This window comes from Lissotriton helveticus, chromosome 10 (assembly GCF_964261635.1).
Source record: "Lissotriton helveticus chromosome 10, aLisHel1.1, whole genome shotgun sequence".
Taxonomy (NCBI): Eukaryota; Metazoa; Chordata; class Amphibia; order Caudata; family Salamandridae; genus Lissotriton; species Lissotriton helveticus.
In genome coordinates this window covers 190,530,369-190,545,353 of record NC_136071.1, presented here as the reverse complement: position 1 = coordinate 190,545,353, position 14,985 = coordinate 190,530,369, and the positions used below count along the sequence as shown (strand labels likewise).

The window sequence follows — 14,985 nt, the reverse complement described above, 5'->3', positions numbered from 1 at the left end:
TACAAATGTACATGATTGATGATTGATTGAGCCAGAGTCTGATTCTATTTGGGGGTCCCCAGAGCACAGGGGCTACCAGACCATAACCATAGGGGTATGAATGTTTACCACTACTATCCTAAGGCTTTTGTAAATAGGGCCATGCAAATAGAGAACCAACAACATGCTTGTAACACCTGACTTTCAATGTTAGACGTGGGTGAGCAGTCGAAGACTTACTCAGAGAGATATTGTCGGGTTAGAGAATTCAATAATACCAAGTTCTCATCTTTAATTATGGATTTTCATGTGTGACATGTGCAAAGTTTTGGCAACTCCACATACGTCGTCTTTGCCCAGTACTTGTTTGAGTACAAAATTCCTTGCCCAGAAACATTTTATCGTTGATTTTTCCAGAAACCTAAATCCTGCTGGTATCTCATGTGACATTTTTGTGCAGGGTATTCCTTAAGGAGAAAAGTTAGGTGAAATACCAGTGTAATGTAAATCGCATAAAGCACATGATTTCCTAAAAAATACAACTATTGACCTTGAACCCAGAAACGTCTCCGGAATGGCCAAGATCCACCGTAGAGCAGATAGTGATGACATTGGTTTGGTGAATGCTATAATAACGTCATTAGCATGGAGGCTGATGGTGTACGTGGCCTCTCCGAAGGGGATGCCCATGATATTGAGAGCAGTCTCCGTGCGTTGAGTCAGAGACTCCATGTGAAGGGTAAATAGGAGAGGGAAAAGTGGTCACCCCTGCTGCATTCCCCTCTGAATTGGGTAAGGGCCAGGACAGCTGTTTGTTGACTCACATCGCCCCCTAGGAGCTATAGATACTCTGCACCCAACAGCAAAATTTGTCCCCAAAGCCGAAGTGCTACAAATAGTTAAGGCCAATGCACCCTATCAAATACTTTTTCCACGTTGATGGAAAGAAGCAGCGCCTCCTTCTTAGACTGGCATATCTTGTCAATGTGAGGGAGGATATGTTTAGTATCACCTCCACAATGCCTTTTGGGGATGAACCCAGCCTTCTCGGGGGTCGACCAGGCCAGGCATAAGAGTGTTGAGGCAGTGCGCTAGGATACTCATGAACAGCTTAACGTCAATGTAGAGTTCGGAAATAGGTCTGCACAGTGTTTTGCCTTTGCCAGGTTTGAGAACGATAGTAATGGAGGCCTCAAGCATAGTGTCAGTTATTTTCCCTGTGGTGGCAAAAGTGTTGAAAAGTCTAGTGAGGAGCGGGGCCAGCGTGTGGCAGAATGTTTTATAGAAGTAGGGAGAGAAGCTGTCAGGTCCCGGGGTTCTAAGAAGCTTTAGCTTGGAAATGGCGTGGATCACCTCCTCAATTCAGATTGGTTTCTCCCAGCTGTCAGCTTTGAGATAAGTGTTGTTACCTGGGCCTGTGGATCTTGTCTGGAGGATGGACATGGGCAGTGTATAGAGTTTTATAATACTATGAAAGACCCCTGCTGTGTGCGTGTCCCCCGGATCTCATCCCTACCAGCACACTGTATAACTGTGTATATCTACTTGCATTTTAGACTGATCTAACCCCATCTGTTACTCCCTATATAGAAGTTGTGTATAAGGCACGTCAATGCATACTCTGCCCTGTCGAGGTCCAGTCCCTTGAGTTGGGTCTGTGCTTGATTTATTTCTTGCCAAACTCTGGGAGCCCCTGTGGACTACTGGCTTCTAACTCAAGTACTGTCTTTTACAATTGTTCTAGTTTCTCCTGTCGACAATGGTTCTCCACTAAAGTTGGTTCTGTCGGGTATAGAAATAACTTTAATATGTCATAATCATTTTTGCATGAAGAAAGGAGAACACACCTAATTTGAATTATTCAAAAGGTCATGTATTAACAGCTTAATAATTTTTTCTTTTTTACAATTTTTCTGGCTATAACATAAACTGTCATAAAAAACAAAGATAGTTGAAAACAGACTGTTCACATCCAACGCTGACCCGACTGAGCTTTTTGACTCGTGCAATAATTGGACTAGCGTTGGATGTGAACAGACTGTTTTCAACAATCTTTGTTTTTTGTGACAGCCTTACTATGTTACAACCAGAACAATTGTAAAAAAGAAAACATGGAATAAGGTGTTAATACATTACCTTTTGAATAATTCAAATATGTGTGTTCTCCTATCTTCATGCAAACATGTTTATGACATATTAAAGTAATTTCTATACCCAACAGAACCAACTTTAACATATACTCTAGACGGCCAGGTTCTTAGGGTCACCCCATTATACTTAATGGACGATGGTTATCCGGGGCCGAGGTGGCTATCAGTTCCCTCAACTGCCGCCTTCAGGGCCTCCCTTTGATAAAAGTTTATATCGTGGTGGTGGCTAGGCAGTAGTCTATGCAGGTGTATTTTGTGTGGGCTGTGACAAAGAATGTATAGTCTTTAACAGTAGGATGGGATTGCCTCCAGACGTCTCTCAGGCCACATTCACATAACCAATTCAAACTTCTGGCTTAGAAAGCCCAGTTTGGGCTAAACTGCTGGCTGACAAGGTTTTGGTCATACCCACTTAAATGGTTGCCTCTAGGGATTATATTACCTGTGTCAGAGCCCATTCAATAAATTGTTCCTGCTGGTCATTAGGCGCATATAGGGATGCAATCATCACATGGAGATGGCCAATCTACATCCGATATGCCAGCATCCAGCCTTAAATCTATGCCACTTTACCCACCATCTCCCTCGAAAGGCTTGTGGGAGAAGTAACGCCACCCTTCATTTCTTTGTGTGGCCCGAGGAGGACCTTGATGAAGGAACTGGCGGTACCTCTTTCGGTGCTCATCCCTGGCTAGTTAATGCGTCTCTTGGAGGAGGCAGATGTCTCTGCACTCTGCTCCAGGAAAGATAAAACTGCGGTCCTCTTGATTGGGTTGTTTAAGCCTCTAACATTGAGGCAGGTTGTCTTGACCTTTATAGTGTCAGCACACAGAGAGTGGTGGTGGAGGCCCAGGTTAGAACGTCCGAGCAGGGGGTGCAGTAAGGGCTGGAGAGCGGTGGCTCCAGGGCCCCGGTATGTAAGCACTGTGCAGTGCTTGAGATGTAAGAAGCAAGAATGAATAATAAAGAAACTACCAACATAACAACAAACAAAACAGTTTTGTAAAAAAGTCCATTAACAATGGAGAACAGCAAAATGGGCTTGGTGTAGTTGGGTAGGTGATGATCATCTTACGGAAAGCTGGAAAATGGTAGCGCTTTCCCAGCATCCTGGATCAGTTCGATGAAGGGAGGGCCGAATGCGTATATACAAAGTGGATGGGCCAAGAGTCAGAGACGCTGCAGGTCAAGTAAAGCCACTGCCAGCATCTGAAGTCAGTTTGTCCAGCACAACCAAGCGTTCCTGGGTGTTGTACCTTGGCCCTGGGCTAGAATGTCTCTTCATTTTAGCTGCTCTCTGGCAGTAAGATTTGCGGAGGGAGGGAGCCTCGAGGGGACCCTGATTAGGAGCAAGTGGGGGACTCTCACCAAAGGCCCAAGATGCGTACTGCCTCCATAAGCCACCAACCCTGCCTCCATAAGCATGGGTTGGTGGAGTCGAACTTCCCTGTGAAAACAAGCCTGAAAGGATACCCCCATCCATATGAGAGATCTTTAGAGTGAAAGAAATTCAGTAATCAATTTAATGTCTCTATGTCACTGTAGGGTGAGCGCTGATATGTCCTGTAATAATGACAAGTTATTTCCTCTAAAGTGGAGGGGGTGCAAATCTCTGGCTTTCTTGAGGAGGCCTTCTTTTATTTGGAAGTCTTGGACACATGCCAAGGTATCTGGAGGTCTTTTATTGCTACTCCCGGACCAACCCACCTAGTGGACCCTTTCCAGCTGCAAAGCGGTGTCCTCTGTGCAGCCTACAATGAAATGGAATAATACCTGGACATTGTTTCATATGTCTGTTCCCTCAGCACCCACCACAGTTCCTCGCAAACGAATGTTGTTTCATCAGGACCTATTCTCCAGTTCTTCTGCATGGGCCTGGAATTCAGGCTGTCACTTGTGTAAGCAAAAAAGCTTGGATACCCTGTCTCCAATTGAGCTCAGGTCCTGCCTCACCTCCTCCAGGTCCGTGGACAGGTTGCATGTGAGCTCTTCTAAGTTTGCTTTGAGGGAGTCGAGCAGGACTGTAAGAAAAGCCCACATCACCAGGCCGGGCCTTGGTTCCATCAGAGCTGCCTGTTGGGGTGCGGGCCGTTGCTAGCTCCTTGGGGGCAGTGTGAGTGGATCTGGTTAGCATGTTGTGATCGGAGTGTTCCTTTCTGCCTTTGGTGGCTGCCATTGTGTGATTAGTAAAGGTCAAGCTCGCTGACCCTCGTCCTGTCAAAAAGGCACCCACAGCGCCTGAAGCAAGCTCACAGGCATTTGTGTCTTCCAGCGCTGTGTGTTAAGGGTGATGGTTCAGTAGCACTCTCCAGTAGTCGCTGTAGAGCTATTTGGTAGTACGTGTGCAGAGTGATGGGGGTGACAGACTTCCTTCAGGGTACAGTGGGCAACTTACAGTAAGGGGTTGTATTGTGCACCCTCCCCCCGGAACCCCAGCTCTGACACATTCAAAATAAATGAGATGCTGTGCCTACTGTCTCTCAGGGTCTGAACTGGGGCCTTCCGGCTCTGCTGTTGGTGGGAGATTCCACGGTTCAAAGGAAAAGAGAAGGAGGTAGCTGAGTTCACTGGGAAATGGCAGGGACAGGCCAGCGAACTTCCGAGCACTGTGATTCCTAGCGACATTTACCAATGTAGACGCGAGCAGGACACAGGGCCCCAAAATCAGGCCCCCTGCAGAAGGCTGCTGTGTAGTAAGAAGATGTACGAGAACCGCTCCAGGCCTCGGTCCACGGTGGTTAGCATTTTATGCCCACGGGCCGCCAAGCCCCTTTCGACATTGGGTTTACCCCCACAGAGCTGGCCACCACCTCAGATGCGTGGAGCTTGCTGGGCAGGACACCGGTTCAGGACCATAACTTTGAGGCGGACCGGGAGTCCAAACTGCCCCTGTAGAGACTAGCCACATGGTGAGAGGCCGTATGGGGACTGCTCCAGAACGTCAGTCTGCGGCAGTAGCCAGTTGTGTCCCTGGCTCCACAGGCCTCCTTTACCACTGGTCTTACCCCTGCAGCACCAGCTGTCAAGTCGGAAGTGAGGGAGCCTGCTGGGCTGGAACCCGCACCGATAAACTCCTCGCACCCACTATCGTGCTAGGCCCCGCTTCAGACCAAGATCTTCCAGCTGCACCAGAACTCGCCAAAGGCTCAGGTCTCCCAGGTGGGGCCCTGGTATCCCAGCGACCCTGAGCCCAACATCTGGTGTGTTTCAGGGCAAGTACTCTGCAAAATATAGCTTGTGTTTATCCAGGTGGCTGAGGGACAAAAACACGTCCTATGTAGCCGACATCTTAGCCACACACCCCTTTATTGCACTTTGAAATTACGTTAAAAAGAACAATTTTGGAATCTGTTACAAATCTGCTATGAATGAACATTATGTTTAAGTTAAGTCACATTTTTAGGTCGAGCCTCCCTGACAACGTAAGATGTCTGGTTGCAAAAGACCTATTTTGATTTGCAGTGGGCTTAGAGCACACCCACTGCTTACTTTTGTTTGACTCTATTGTCACTCTCATTAGCTTGCTTTTTATTCATTGCCTTGTGTGAGCTTGCCTTCCTCTTTCACATGTGTTCCTCTCCTGGAGCATAGCCGCTTTATTTGTGTACTATCATTGCTTGCTTTTTGGGAACTACAGTTTTCTTTTTAGTTAAGAACTCCATGAGAGTGCATTTGTTTTATTGTTATCTTCCTTGTGAACTTCTCTCCCCTTCGCTGTGTTCTATGGGGCAGATTTATGTCGGACTCGCGCCACGTTTACGCCACCGTTGCGTCACGCAACAGCGGCGTAAACGTGGCGCATCCCTGTGACCCATTTACAACGTGACGCATCTAGGCAGATGCGTCACGTTGTAAAGCCCTGCGCCACATGTGGGCATTTCGGCGCAGGGTGGGCGTTCCGGGGCAGGTGCGCCTCACAAAAGTGCCTGCGTGAAATCTACAAGATTTCACGCAGGCACTTATAGGCCAATACTGCGTCAAAACACTGCGCCTGCTTGAAGCAGGCATAAGGCTTGACGCAGCATTGGACAGATAGGGCCCCCCAGAGCATTGCTGGAGCTGCGTCGCGCTTGCGACGCAACTACAGCAATGCGCCGCCTTTACGGCACAGATGCGTCACGCATCTGTGCCGTTTTTGCCCCATGGTGTGCCGCATTGTAAATGCGGCGCACCATGGGTGGCGGAGCTGCGGCGCACAATAACTGGCGCATCCCTGGGGATGCGCCAGTTATTGTAAATCTGCCCCTATGTCTCTCTCTCTTGTCCATGTGATTTTCCCCTCTGCATTGTTTTCTTGCTCATGTCTTTCTCCATTGAGCTTAGCTTTTCCCCTCCCACCTCCCTGTAGCTTCCCGCCACCTGGAATTCTACCGCTTTCCTTTGCTCCAACCGTCGACCCTCAAACTCCCTGTTGCCCTCCCTCCCCCCACCCACGGTCTTTTTTGTCTGAGGAGGACCAGTTTGCAAATTTCTTCAGGCATGTCCACCTTAAAAGTGTTTTTCCGCTACTTCTATTTCTTTTTGTTTTATTTACTGATCCATCTTAGTAAAAAAATGGTGCATGTGTCATTCTGTATGTGTGCATTTGTAACAGGAAATGCAGGCACCTGCAAAATACCTGAAACCATGCTTTACAGAATCTTGAGGATGCTGTACACTCAGCATGGGTAAAAGGCGTTGGCAAAGCCAACAGGTCCCAAAAGTGAGACCTATAGGCTTTCCCAATGCTTATTTACAGTTGTATTTAAGCAATAGTCATATGGAGAGTAATTGATTTAACCTGACTCCCTCGATTTTCACACAACTGTTGTGCAGGTTTGCTTCTTAATGATTGTCTATGTTGGCATTTAACCATTTTCACTCTATATCAACCTAGGTAGTAGAGCCTCCTCACATGAAAGAAATCCCTCAAGGGCAGTGGTGTCCTTAAAGGCCCAAACCTGCCCGCGTCTTGGGAACAGAGACCAAGCAGCTGAGACCCAACAAAGACAGGCCCAGGACTTGGCAGCCAACATAATTACAGCTTCATGTTGCTTTCAGAAAGCACTGTGCTCATAGACAGACTGAGAAAACATTTAAATACAAGCTTACCTCTTGATCCACTTTAGGTTTTGTTTGCTGTTCTAAGAATTCTGTAAAAGCCTCCAAAGTCTTTTCACCAGTGTATCTTACAGCCTGTAAAACAATCAGAGGTATTCAAATTCGGGGAACTCCCCAATAACAATTTTATGTGGGACATAACTTGCTTGCAGGCACTCTCGGTTGGCAAAGCAGCAGTGCCAAACCCCAGATTCAAGGCAGTAACCTACCTCTCTTTCCTCATGCCAGGGAAGCTAAGAATGTCAGCTGATACTGCGACACACCTGCATGAAATTTTCACTAATAATAACAATGGAATTGTACCCTTCTAGTCCAGTGTCTGCCACGAATCGCAGCTGCACTTCTCACAAACAGATGGACATACAATAATCCTCTGGCCAGCGGGGGATAGCAGTGCTCTGAATTGGCTCTACTTACCGCAACAAACATCTAACTACTGATCATGCTGACGTCACTGACAAACGGAAGGGAATCCATTTTGTTGACATGTTGGATTTTGTGAAATGCGTCTCAACGGCACCGCTTGTATGGCTTTGTCAGAACATTTCTAGCTCATTGGTGTGCAGAGAAATCAAAAGCTGGAAAATTAAAAGTGTGTAGTCATGCAGGAGGTGAAAGTGTAATCACAAAAATGAACATTGCCCAAACCTTCTCAAAAAGCCAAATGTGTTTATTGGAATCTCGTGTAAAGTCAAACAAGGGTTGTGGAATTTTCTAAGACCACCCCCAGTCTATCACCCCTCTGTTTGAGTTGGCTGAACATAAGCTGGGTCTTGTGGCTCAGTGAAATAATGTATCCATTGCAGGGGCCTGTGTTCGACCTCATGGGCACCGGTTCAAACACTGGTAGGTCCACTTAGGCTTTCATCCATCTGAGGTTGATAAAATGAGTATCATTGAGTTGGGTACCAAAATCATCTGTTATTCAGCGCCAAGAGACACTGTTGGGGGGGGGGGGACGTGCGCTTTACAAATACATGTTATGTTATGAGGTCTAGGTTGAAGATGCCTTAAGGCAAGCCTACTGGTGTTGTGGGACCTGTAGAATGCCTTCCATCATCCCCCTGCTACCATCTTTGTAAATAAGTGTGGCAGGATCTCTGTGGTAAACACATCCCCTTCAAAGCAACAAGGATAGCCTGTCTTCAGGGATGCGTGGGGCGCTGTCCTGCTGACCCATAAAAACCTCTGTATGCATATATTCGTGTCTCAGTTCTAGGAAAATAAAGGAATGAAATGGATGAATTCGTTCTGTAATAAACGAGGAAAGGAGAATCCTCCTAATTCTCATAGTACAAATAAACCCCAAGTGGACAAAAAACATACACCAACATGTATTTGTATTATGCTAAAAAATAGTTGCAAAGACTTTTATTTGTAGCAAAATGATAATATTTGTGATCCGTTTTGTGGGTATCATAAATAAAAAATGTTATTTTAGTATAGTGACTCTGGAGCTCTCAAGATATGTGAATCTGGTAAAAAAAATGGATGGAAGTAAATTAATTTTTATCTATGAAAGTAGGAGATCCGTGGCATAGGGATGGCCTCTTATATTCCAAATAAAAAAGTAAAATCTGTCCCCAGAAGAGAATAACATGAAGCTATTTCCACTGAGCATCTCCCAGTAGCACAGTGTATGGTAAGCCTTTGTTTGCAGTTGGACACATCTACCAACACATGTTGGAGGCAGAAAGCGTCAGCACCTCCCACCTCAATCAATCAATCAATAAACCTCTTCCCTGGCATGGTTTTTGCACTTCTTCTACTGGTTGAGTATACTCCATTGGACATAGCATTCAATTATGACATCCATCCAAACCCTAGGCCTGTTGCAGTGTGCCCACTTGGCTTTTAGCCATTTTCCAGAGAAGCCATATGTTCTGTGGGTGAAAGGACACCAATGTAGACCTAGGCATAGCTGTGTATCAGCTGCCCGCAGTCTAGAATCGACTCAGGGAACTTATACATTCCTGACATTCATGAAGCAACAGTAGCCGTATGTCACTTATGTACGTGTTAGGGACATATCACCTGCGGCAGTGATGGATTCCTAAATTCACCGCCACTTCGAGGTCAGCATTGCTGACAGGGGGTATCCTGATAGTTCCTTGCCTCAGTAAGTGCAGCAGTGATTTTTGTGGATTTTTGTGGATGCAGAAGCACATAGTTGCCTGTTGATGGTGATATTGTGGAACAAGGAACAAAACTGCAACAAGCCCCTTGTCTTTGGTGGGTGTACTTGGCCTAGATTCAGACACATGAATTGTTTGAGTACTTCAAGAGCCCACTCAGTGTTCCCTCTTGAATCTCCTCTTTTAGTTGGTAGCAGTGCTTAATTTAAGTTGGTGGTTGCAGGCAGGGACTGTCCTCATTTTCCCCCCATCAGACTTTGGTTGAGACTGAGAAAGAAAGGAAAACAGTGACAAACAAAGATAGCAGGGATAAAAAGAACCTGAAACGGTGAAGTGACATAAAGGATCGGGGAGGTGCCAGTTGGTGGATTAACCGATCGCTGCGGCGGCTTTTCCCACTGTGCGCGGCGATTTTAAAAACCCCGCGGTTCATGACGAGCTCAGCTCGTCATGAGCGCACGGCAGATTACGCTCATGACGAGCTGAGCTCGTCATCGGCCTAGAAGGGGTTAGAGAGCAATGAGGTGGAATCAACACTATGCAGCATGACCGTTGATAGTGCTGGTTTAGGACTTCTGAGCAAAACTCAGGATCTCAGTACTTATCTTATTCTTTTGCAAATTAAGCACTGCTTGGTGGCATTGCTTTTGTAGAGTGTCAGCAACCAGCTCTTCAAAGGACAGTCAGTTGCATATGAGCAGATTGTGTGACTCACTCCAGGTCAAGGGTTCTGTACTTGTATTAAGTTACTGACTCACATTTAGAGGGTAGGCTAGGTGAACATCACATACTAATTATCCTTTGACTTCTCTGTACCCCTTGTAGTGTTCACGCTGCAATCTGGCCCTCGTTTGAACACACATTTATATTTTCTTAAGCAGGACACCCATTTCACATATTCCTTGGTAATTGTTGGACATGATTATGACATATTGGTCAATAACAGAGAAGGTTTTGGACAGCTAGCTTAAGGTTGCTGGTGTTGTGGGGTCTGGTGATGTTGAGGGGGGTAGTCCATTTTGTGTCAATGATTTTGTTCCATCTGCTGTGGGCGGGATTGGGGGGGCGTGGTGGTGGGTCTTGATGAGCCTCAATGGTGAAGTGGATTATGGTGACGTCCAGGTGAGTTTGGTGTGCTGTTTGAATTTAATACTGTCGCTGGCTGTGAAGATTGGGTCCATGGTATGTCCTGCACAGCATGTGGGGCTGGTGACCAGTTACGTGAGTCCGATGTTGCTCATGGTCTTCAGGAGCTTGGTGGAGTTGTTGTCATTGGGGTCGTTGAGGTGGAAATTGGGGTCACAGAGGAAGATGTAGTGCTTGGAGTGTTTTTCCAGGAGGGCGATGAGTTCAGAGATGGCATCACAGAAGCAGGGGCCGGGGGTCTGTAGGCGAGGGTTACTCTGATGGTAGTGTTTGCATTGATTCGGATTTGGAAGTTGAGGTGTTTTATGATTGATGAGATGTCATCTTCAGTAGAAGTGCATTGGGGGGTCTCCTTGTGGATGATGGTGATGCCTCCTCCATGTTTATTGATGCGGTCTCTGTGTATCATTCTGTAGCTGTGGGGCTTTGCGCTCACGATATTGGGTGCTGAGGATGGTGAGAGGCAGGTCTTGGTGAGAAACATCACATTGGGCTGGAGGTGGTGATCGCATCCCAAATTTTGGTGGCATGCGTGAGGGATTGGGCATTGACCAGCATGTACGGGAGCTGTTCTGAAGGGTTGGAGGTCAGCTGTGTAGGTGTGGCAAGGGTTTCGGTGTTGCAGGTGAACCAGCATAGGTGGCAGGCAAAGGGTGCTTCCATGTGTATCGGGGAGGTAATGCAGCAGTTGTTGTTGCGGCCATTGGGGGCCAGAGCTAGGAGCTCAGAGGTGGTGTAGCAATGGGTGGCAGAAAAGCCAGGGTTCCTGGTGCTGGGCGCGGTCCGGACGCAGTTCAGGCACGGACAGGCGCAGACAGGCTTGGCTTTGGTGCAGCGGCCTCCATAAGTAGTCCTGGGAGGTGGCAGGGCTGGCATGGGCTGGCAGGGAGGCAGGAGGTCAGGAAACCTGTGGGAATCAGGAGCAGTAAGAAAGGGCAGGAGCGAGTGGGCAGAGGCCGAAAACAAAACCTGCATGTATGTGTGCTGGGCCACACACAAAGCAGCAGCAACCAGAAGAAGAAGTAAGCCATCCAAAAAGTCTTTGACTGGATCTCCAACTGCACTGACACAATGATATCCATGAAAACGGCCATCCCCTGCAGACTCTGCAGACACATGAGCTGGTTCTCTCCTGAACGCCACACCTTCAACCATGAGCGTAAGCGAACGGAGATACAATGGCAATCCAGCAGGAAGCCCTCATACCTCACAACCTTAAAGTCTGCCCTCAGCAAATACCACCACCGCCTCAAGGAAACCAAAAGGACACCCTAAACAACCGCACCAAGGCTAGCTCCAATCACACACGAGAGCTCTTCAGCATCATCAGAGAATTTTCCTGCCCATCTTTCATTCAGACCACCATTTGATCTTCCTTAGCCCTTTGCGACTTCCGGGTGTACTACTTCCACAACAAGATATCTGACATCTACAGCAACTTTGACCCGCAGCCAACTGACCTCAGCCACATCCTGACACAAACCGACATCTTAAAAAGCTGCCTCACCAATTGGACACCACTCACCACTACAACCACAACAGCGATCATGACCTCCATCCTTGCCAGAGCACCAACAGACCCCTGCTCCCACCATACCTTCAACCTGAGACAGAAGGATATCAGCAGCGCACTCACCAACATCCTCAACTCATCCATCACCAGAGCCACCTTTTCTAATGCCTGAAAACACGCTGAAGTGAGACCCCTCAAAAAGAAACCCTCTGCCAACCCCAGCAAGCTCAAGAAATACTGCTCCATCTCGCTGCTCCCCTTCCTGGCCAAGGTCCTGGAGAAAGCCATCAATCGCCAGCTCACAGACCACCTAGAAGCAAACAACCTACACAACCCTACCCAGACCAGCTTCTGCTCCAACCACAGCCCTAAGACTGCCTTGATAGCCGCAACTGACAACATCAGATCCATCCTGAACCATGGTGAGACTGCAGTCCTGCCCCTCCTCGACCTTTCAGAGGCCTTTGACACAGTATCCCACCACACCCTCATCACCAAACTCCCCCAAATCGGCATCAGAGGAAATGCCCTCAAGTGGATCACCTGTTCCTCACAGAACGCACACAGAAAATCAGCCTACCACCCTTCATCTCTGAACCCAAGAGCAACATCTGGGGAGTCCACCAAGGATCCGCTCTCAGCCCCACCCTCTTCAATGCCTACATGATTCCATTAGCCGACATCACCCGCACCCACAGACTCAACTCTATCTCATACGCTAACGACACCCAACTCATCCTCTCACTCATGGAAGACACCTCCACCATATATCCAACTTCCAGAATGCCATGACCAATGTTGCCGACTGGCTGAAGCTGAACACTGACAAGACAGAAGTGCTCATCTTTGGAAAGAACACCTCCCTATTGGACAACACATTGTGGCCCACTACACTCGGCCCTCATCCACCCCCCCAATCATGCCCACAAGCTCGGCATCAACCTGGACAGTGATCTCTAAATGAAGCACCAGGTCAGCACAGTAACTTCCTCCTGCTTCAACACCCTCTGCATGCTTCGTAAGATCTTCAGATGGATTCCACCAGCACTAGGAAAACAGTGACTCAAGCCCTCGTCCGCAGCCGACTGGACTATGGCAACGCACTCTATGCTGGAACCACCACCCACCGCGTTAAACGACTACAGACCATATGGAACGCCTCAGCCAGACTCACCTGTAACCTCCCTAAATAGACCAGCATCACCCTCCACCCCAGAAGCCTCCACTGGGTCCCCATCCAGAAGAAATGCAAGTTCAAACCACTGATGCATGCATAAAAGGCCCTCAACAACACTGGACCCTTCTACATTAACTACCTTCTGACCTTCCACCAGCCTACCAGACAACTCCGATCTGCATCACTCGTACAAGCCCCCCACATCTGGCAGAGCCGCATTGGAGGTCGTTCTTTCTCCTACCTTCAAGTCCTGGAACAACCTCCCACTCCACCTCCATACCTCCCTTTTACTCACCGACTTCAGAAATGAACTCAAGTCCTGGCTCTTCAACTAAAGCTCACCACTCCTCAGCGCCTCGATACCCCCTGGGGTGATAAGTCGCACTATATAAATACTGATTGATTGATTGACAGAGAGCTTCGGGATTGTTTGGTGATTAAGGGACACACTAAATGATTCTTCATTAAACGTGGCTTACTGCTGCCTTCATACATGCCCAGGCTAATGACACTACTAAATGGGGAGGCGGTTGCAAAGGATTACAGCAATTGTGTACATGTCTTATTAACTGAACCACGGCAGATAGAGAGGCTTCTGGCGCACCCTGGAAAATGTGTGCAGTAGGTCAGTAGGTTAAACCCACTTATTCCCACCAAATGTTTGTAATTAAATTTAATCAGGCCCTTATGGATAAAGGTCGTTTAGGGGGAGTGGGAGTGGAAGCCTTAAACACCAACTTGGACCTGCTTATTACGGAGTCCTTGGATCAAGTGGCCCCACTGGGCATATCAAGAAGGGGTGGTCGGTTGCAGGGTACGGCACCATGGTATGATGAGGAGGTACGGGCAGCCAAAGTGGTGTGTAAACGTGCAGAGCGACTATGGAGAAAGACCCTTACGGTGCTTGCGAAAACCGAATACAACGCTATTCGGCGAACCTACCATAGATTGATTAGGAAGGCCAAGACGACATACTTTGGCACCAGGATCTTGGAAGCTGAAAATTCCACTAAAGAACTGTTCCTAATCTATAAAACACTATCGGTAGGGAAACCTGTAGCAGTACCGGAAGAACTCTGCACGGTGGAGGGTTGCGACCGAATAGCAGAATATTTTGCCAATAAGGTAGAAACAATCTACACCTCCTTCCCACACCAGATGGTTCCAATCCCGAGGTTTGGGACAACTACCAAGGGATTAGGGAAACAACGGCTGTCCAGCTTCACTACCCCCCCGACGGAGGAGCTCATCCGCATTTGCGGATCAATACGATCTGGCTCACCTAGGGACCCCACTACTCCCAGACGGCTGATGGGAAGTCTGGATGTTCTCGAACCACACATCCGCCTTCTGCTCAACACCTCTTATGAGACGCAGACTGTCCCTGCTGCATGGAAACAAGCGATTGTTCTCCCGCTGCAAAAAAAAGCCAACATTAGCTTTGATAAATTTGAGAATCTACGTCCCATCTCTCTCCTGCCTTATATGGCTAAAGTTGCGGAAAAGATTGTCAATCTCCAGCTGATGAAGTACGTGGATGATGCCTGTCTGCTCCACGACTCTCAGTTTGGCTTCCGCCCCCGTCATTCGACGGAGTCAGCTCTTCTAATGGCGGTGGAAGCCTTGCGTCAGGGTGCGGATGAAGGCCAAACCATGGCTTTAATCCTGCTAGACCTCAGCGCTGCATTTGACACTGTAGCACACTCCATTCTGCTACAGTGTCTGGAGGAAAGGGGTATCTCAGGTGCAGCGCTGGGATGGCTAGGATCCTTTCTATCTGACAGA

The 14,985-nt window shown here is 47.8% G+C and overlaps 1 protein-coding gene across 1 annotated transcript in view; it reads right to left on the bottom strand.

Moving 5' to 3' along the window:
- PDILT (protein disulfide isomerase like, testis expressed) overlaps positions 1 to 14,985 on the bottom strand; it is a 303,945-nt gene that overhangs the window by 39,806 nt on the left and 249,154 nt on the right. The window contains exon 10 of the mRNA XM_078665093.1: positions 7,221 to 7,304. Coding sequence (XP_078521219.1) covers positions 7,221 to 7,304 — 84 coding nt within the window. The remainder of the gene's footprint in view (positions 1 to 7,220; positions 7,305 to 14,985) is intronic.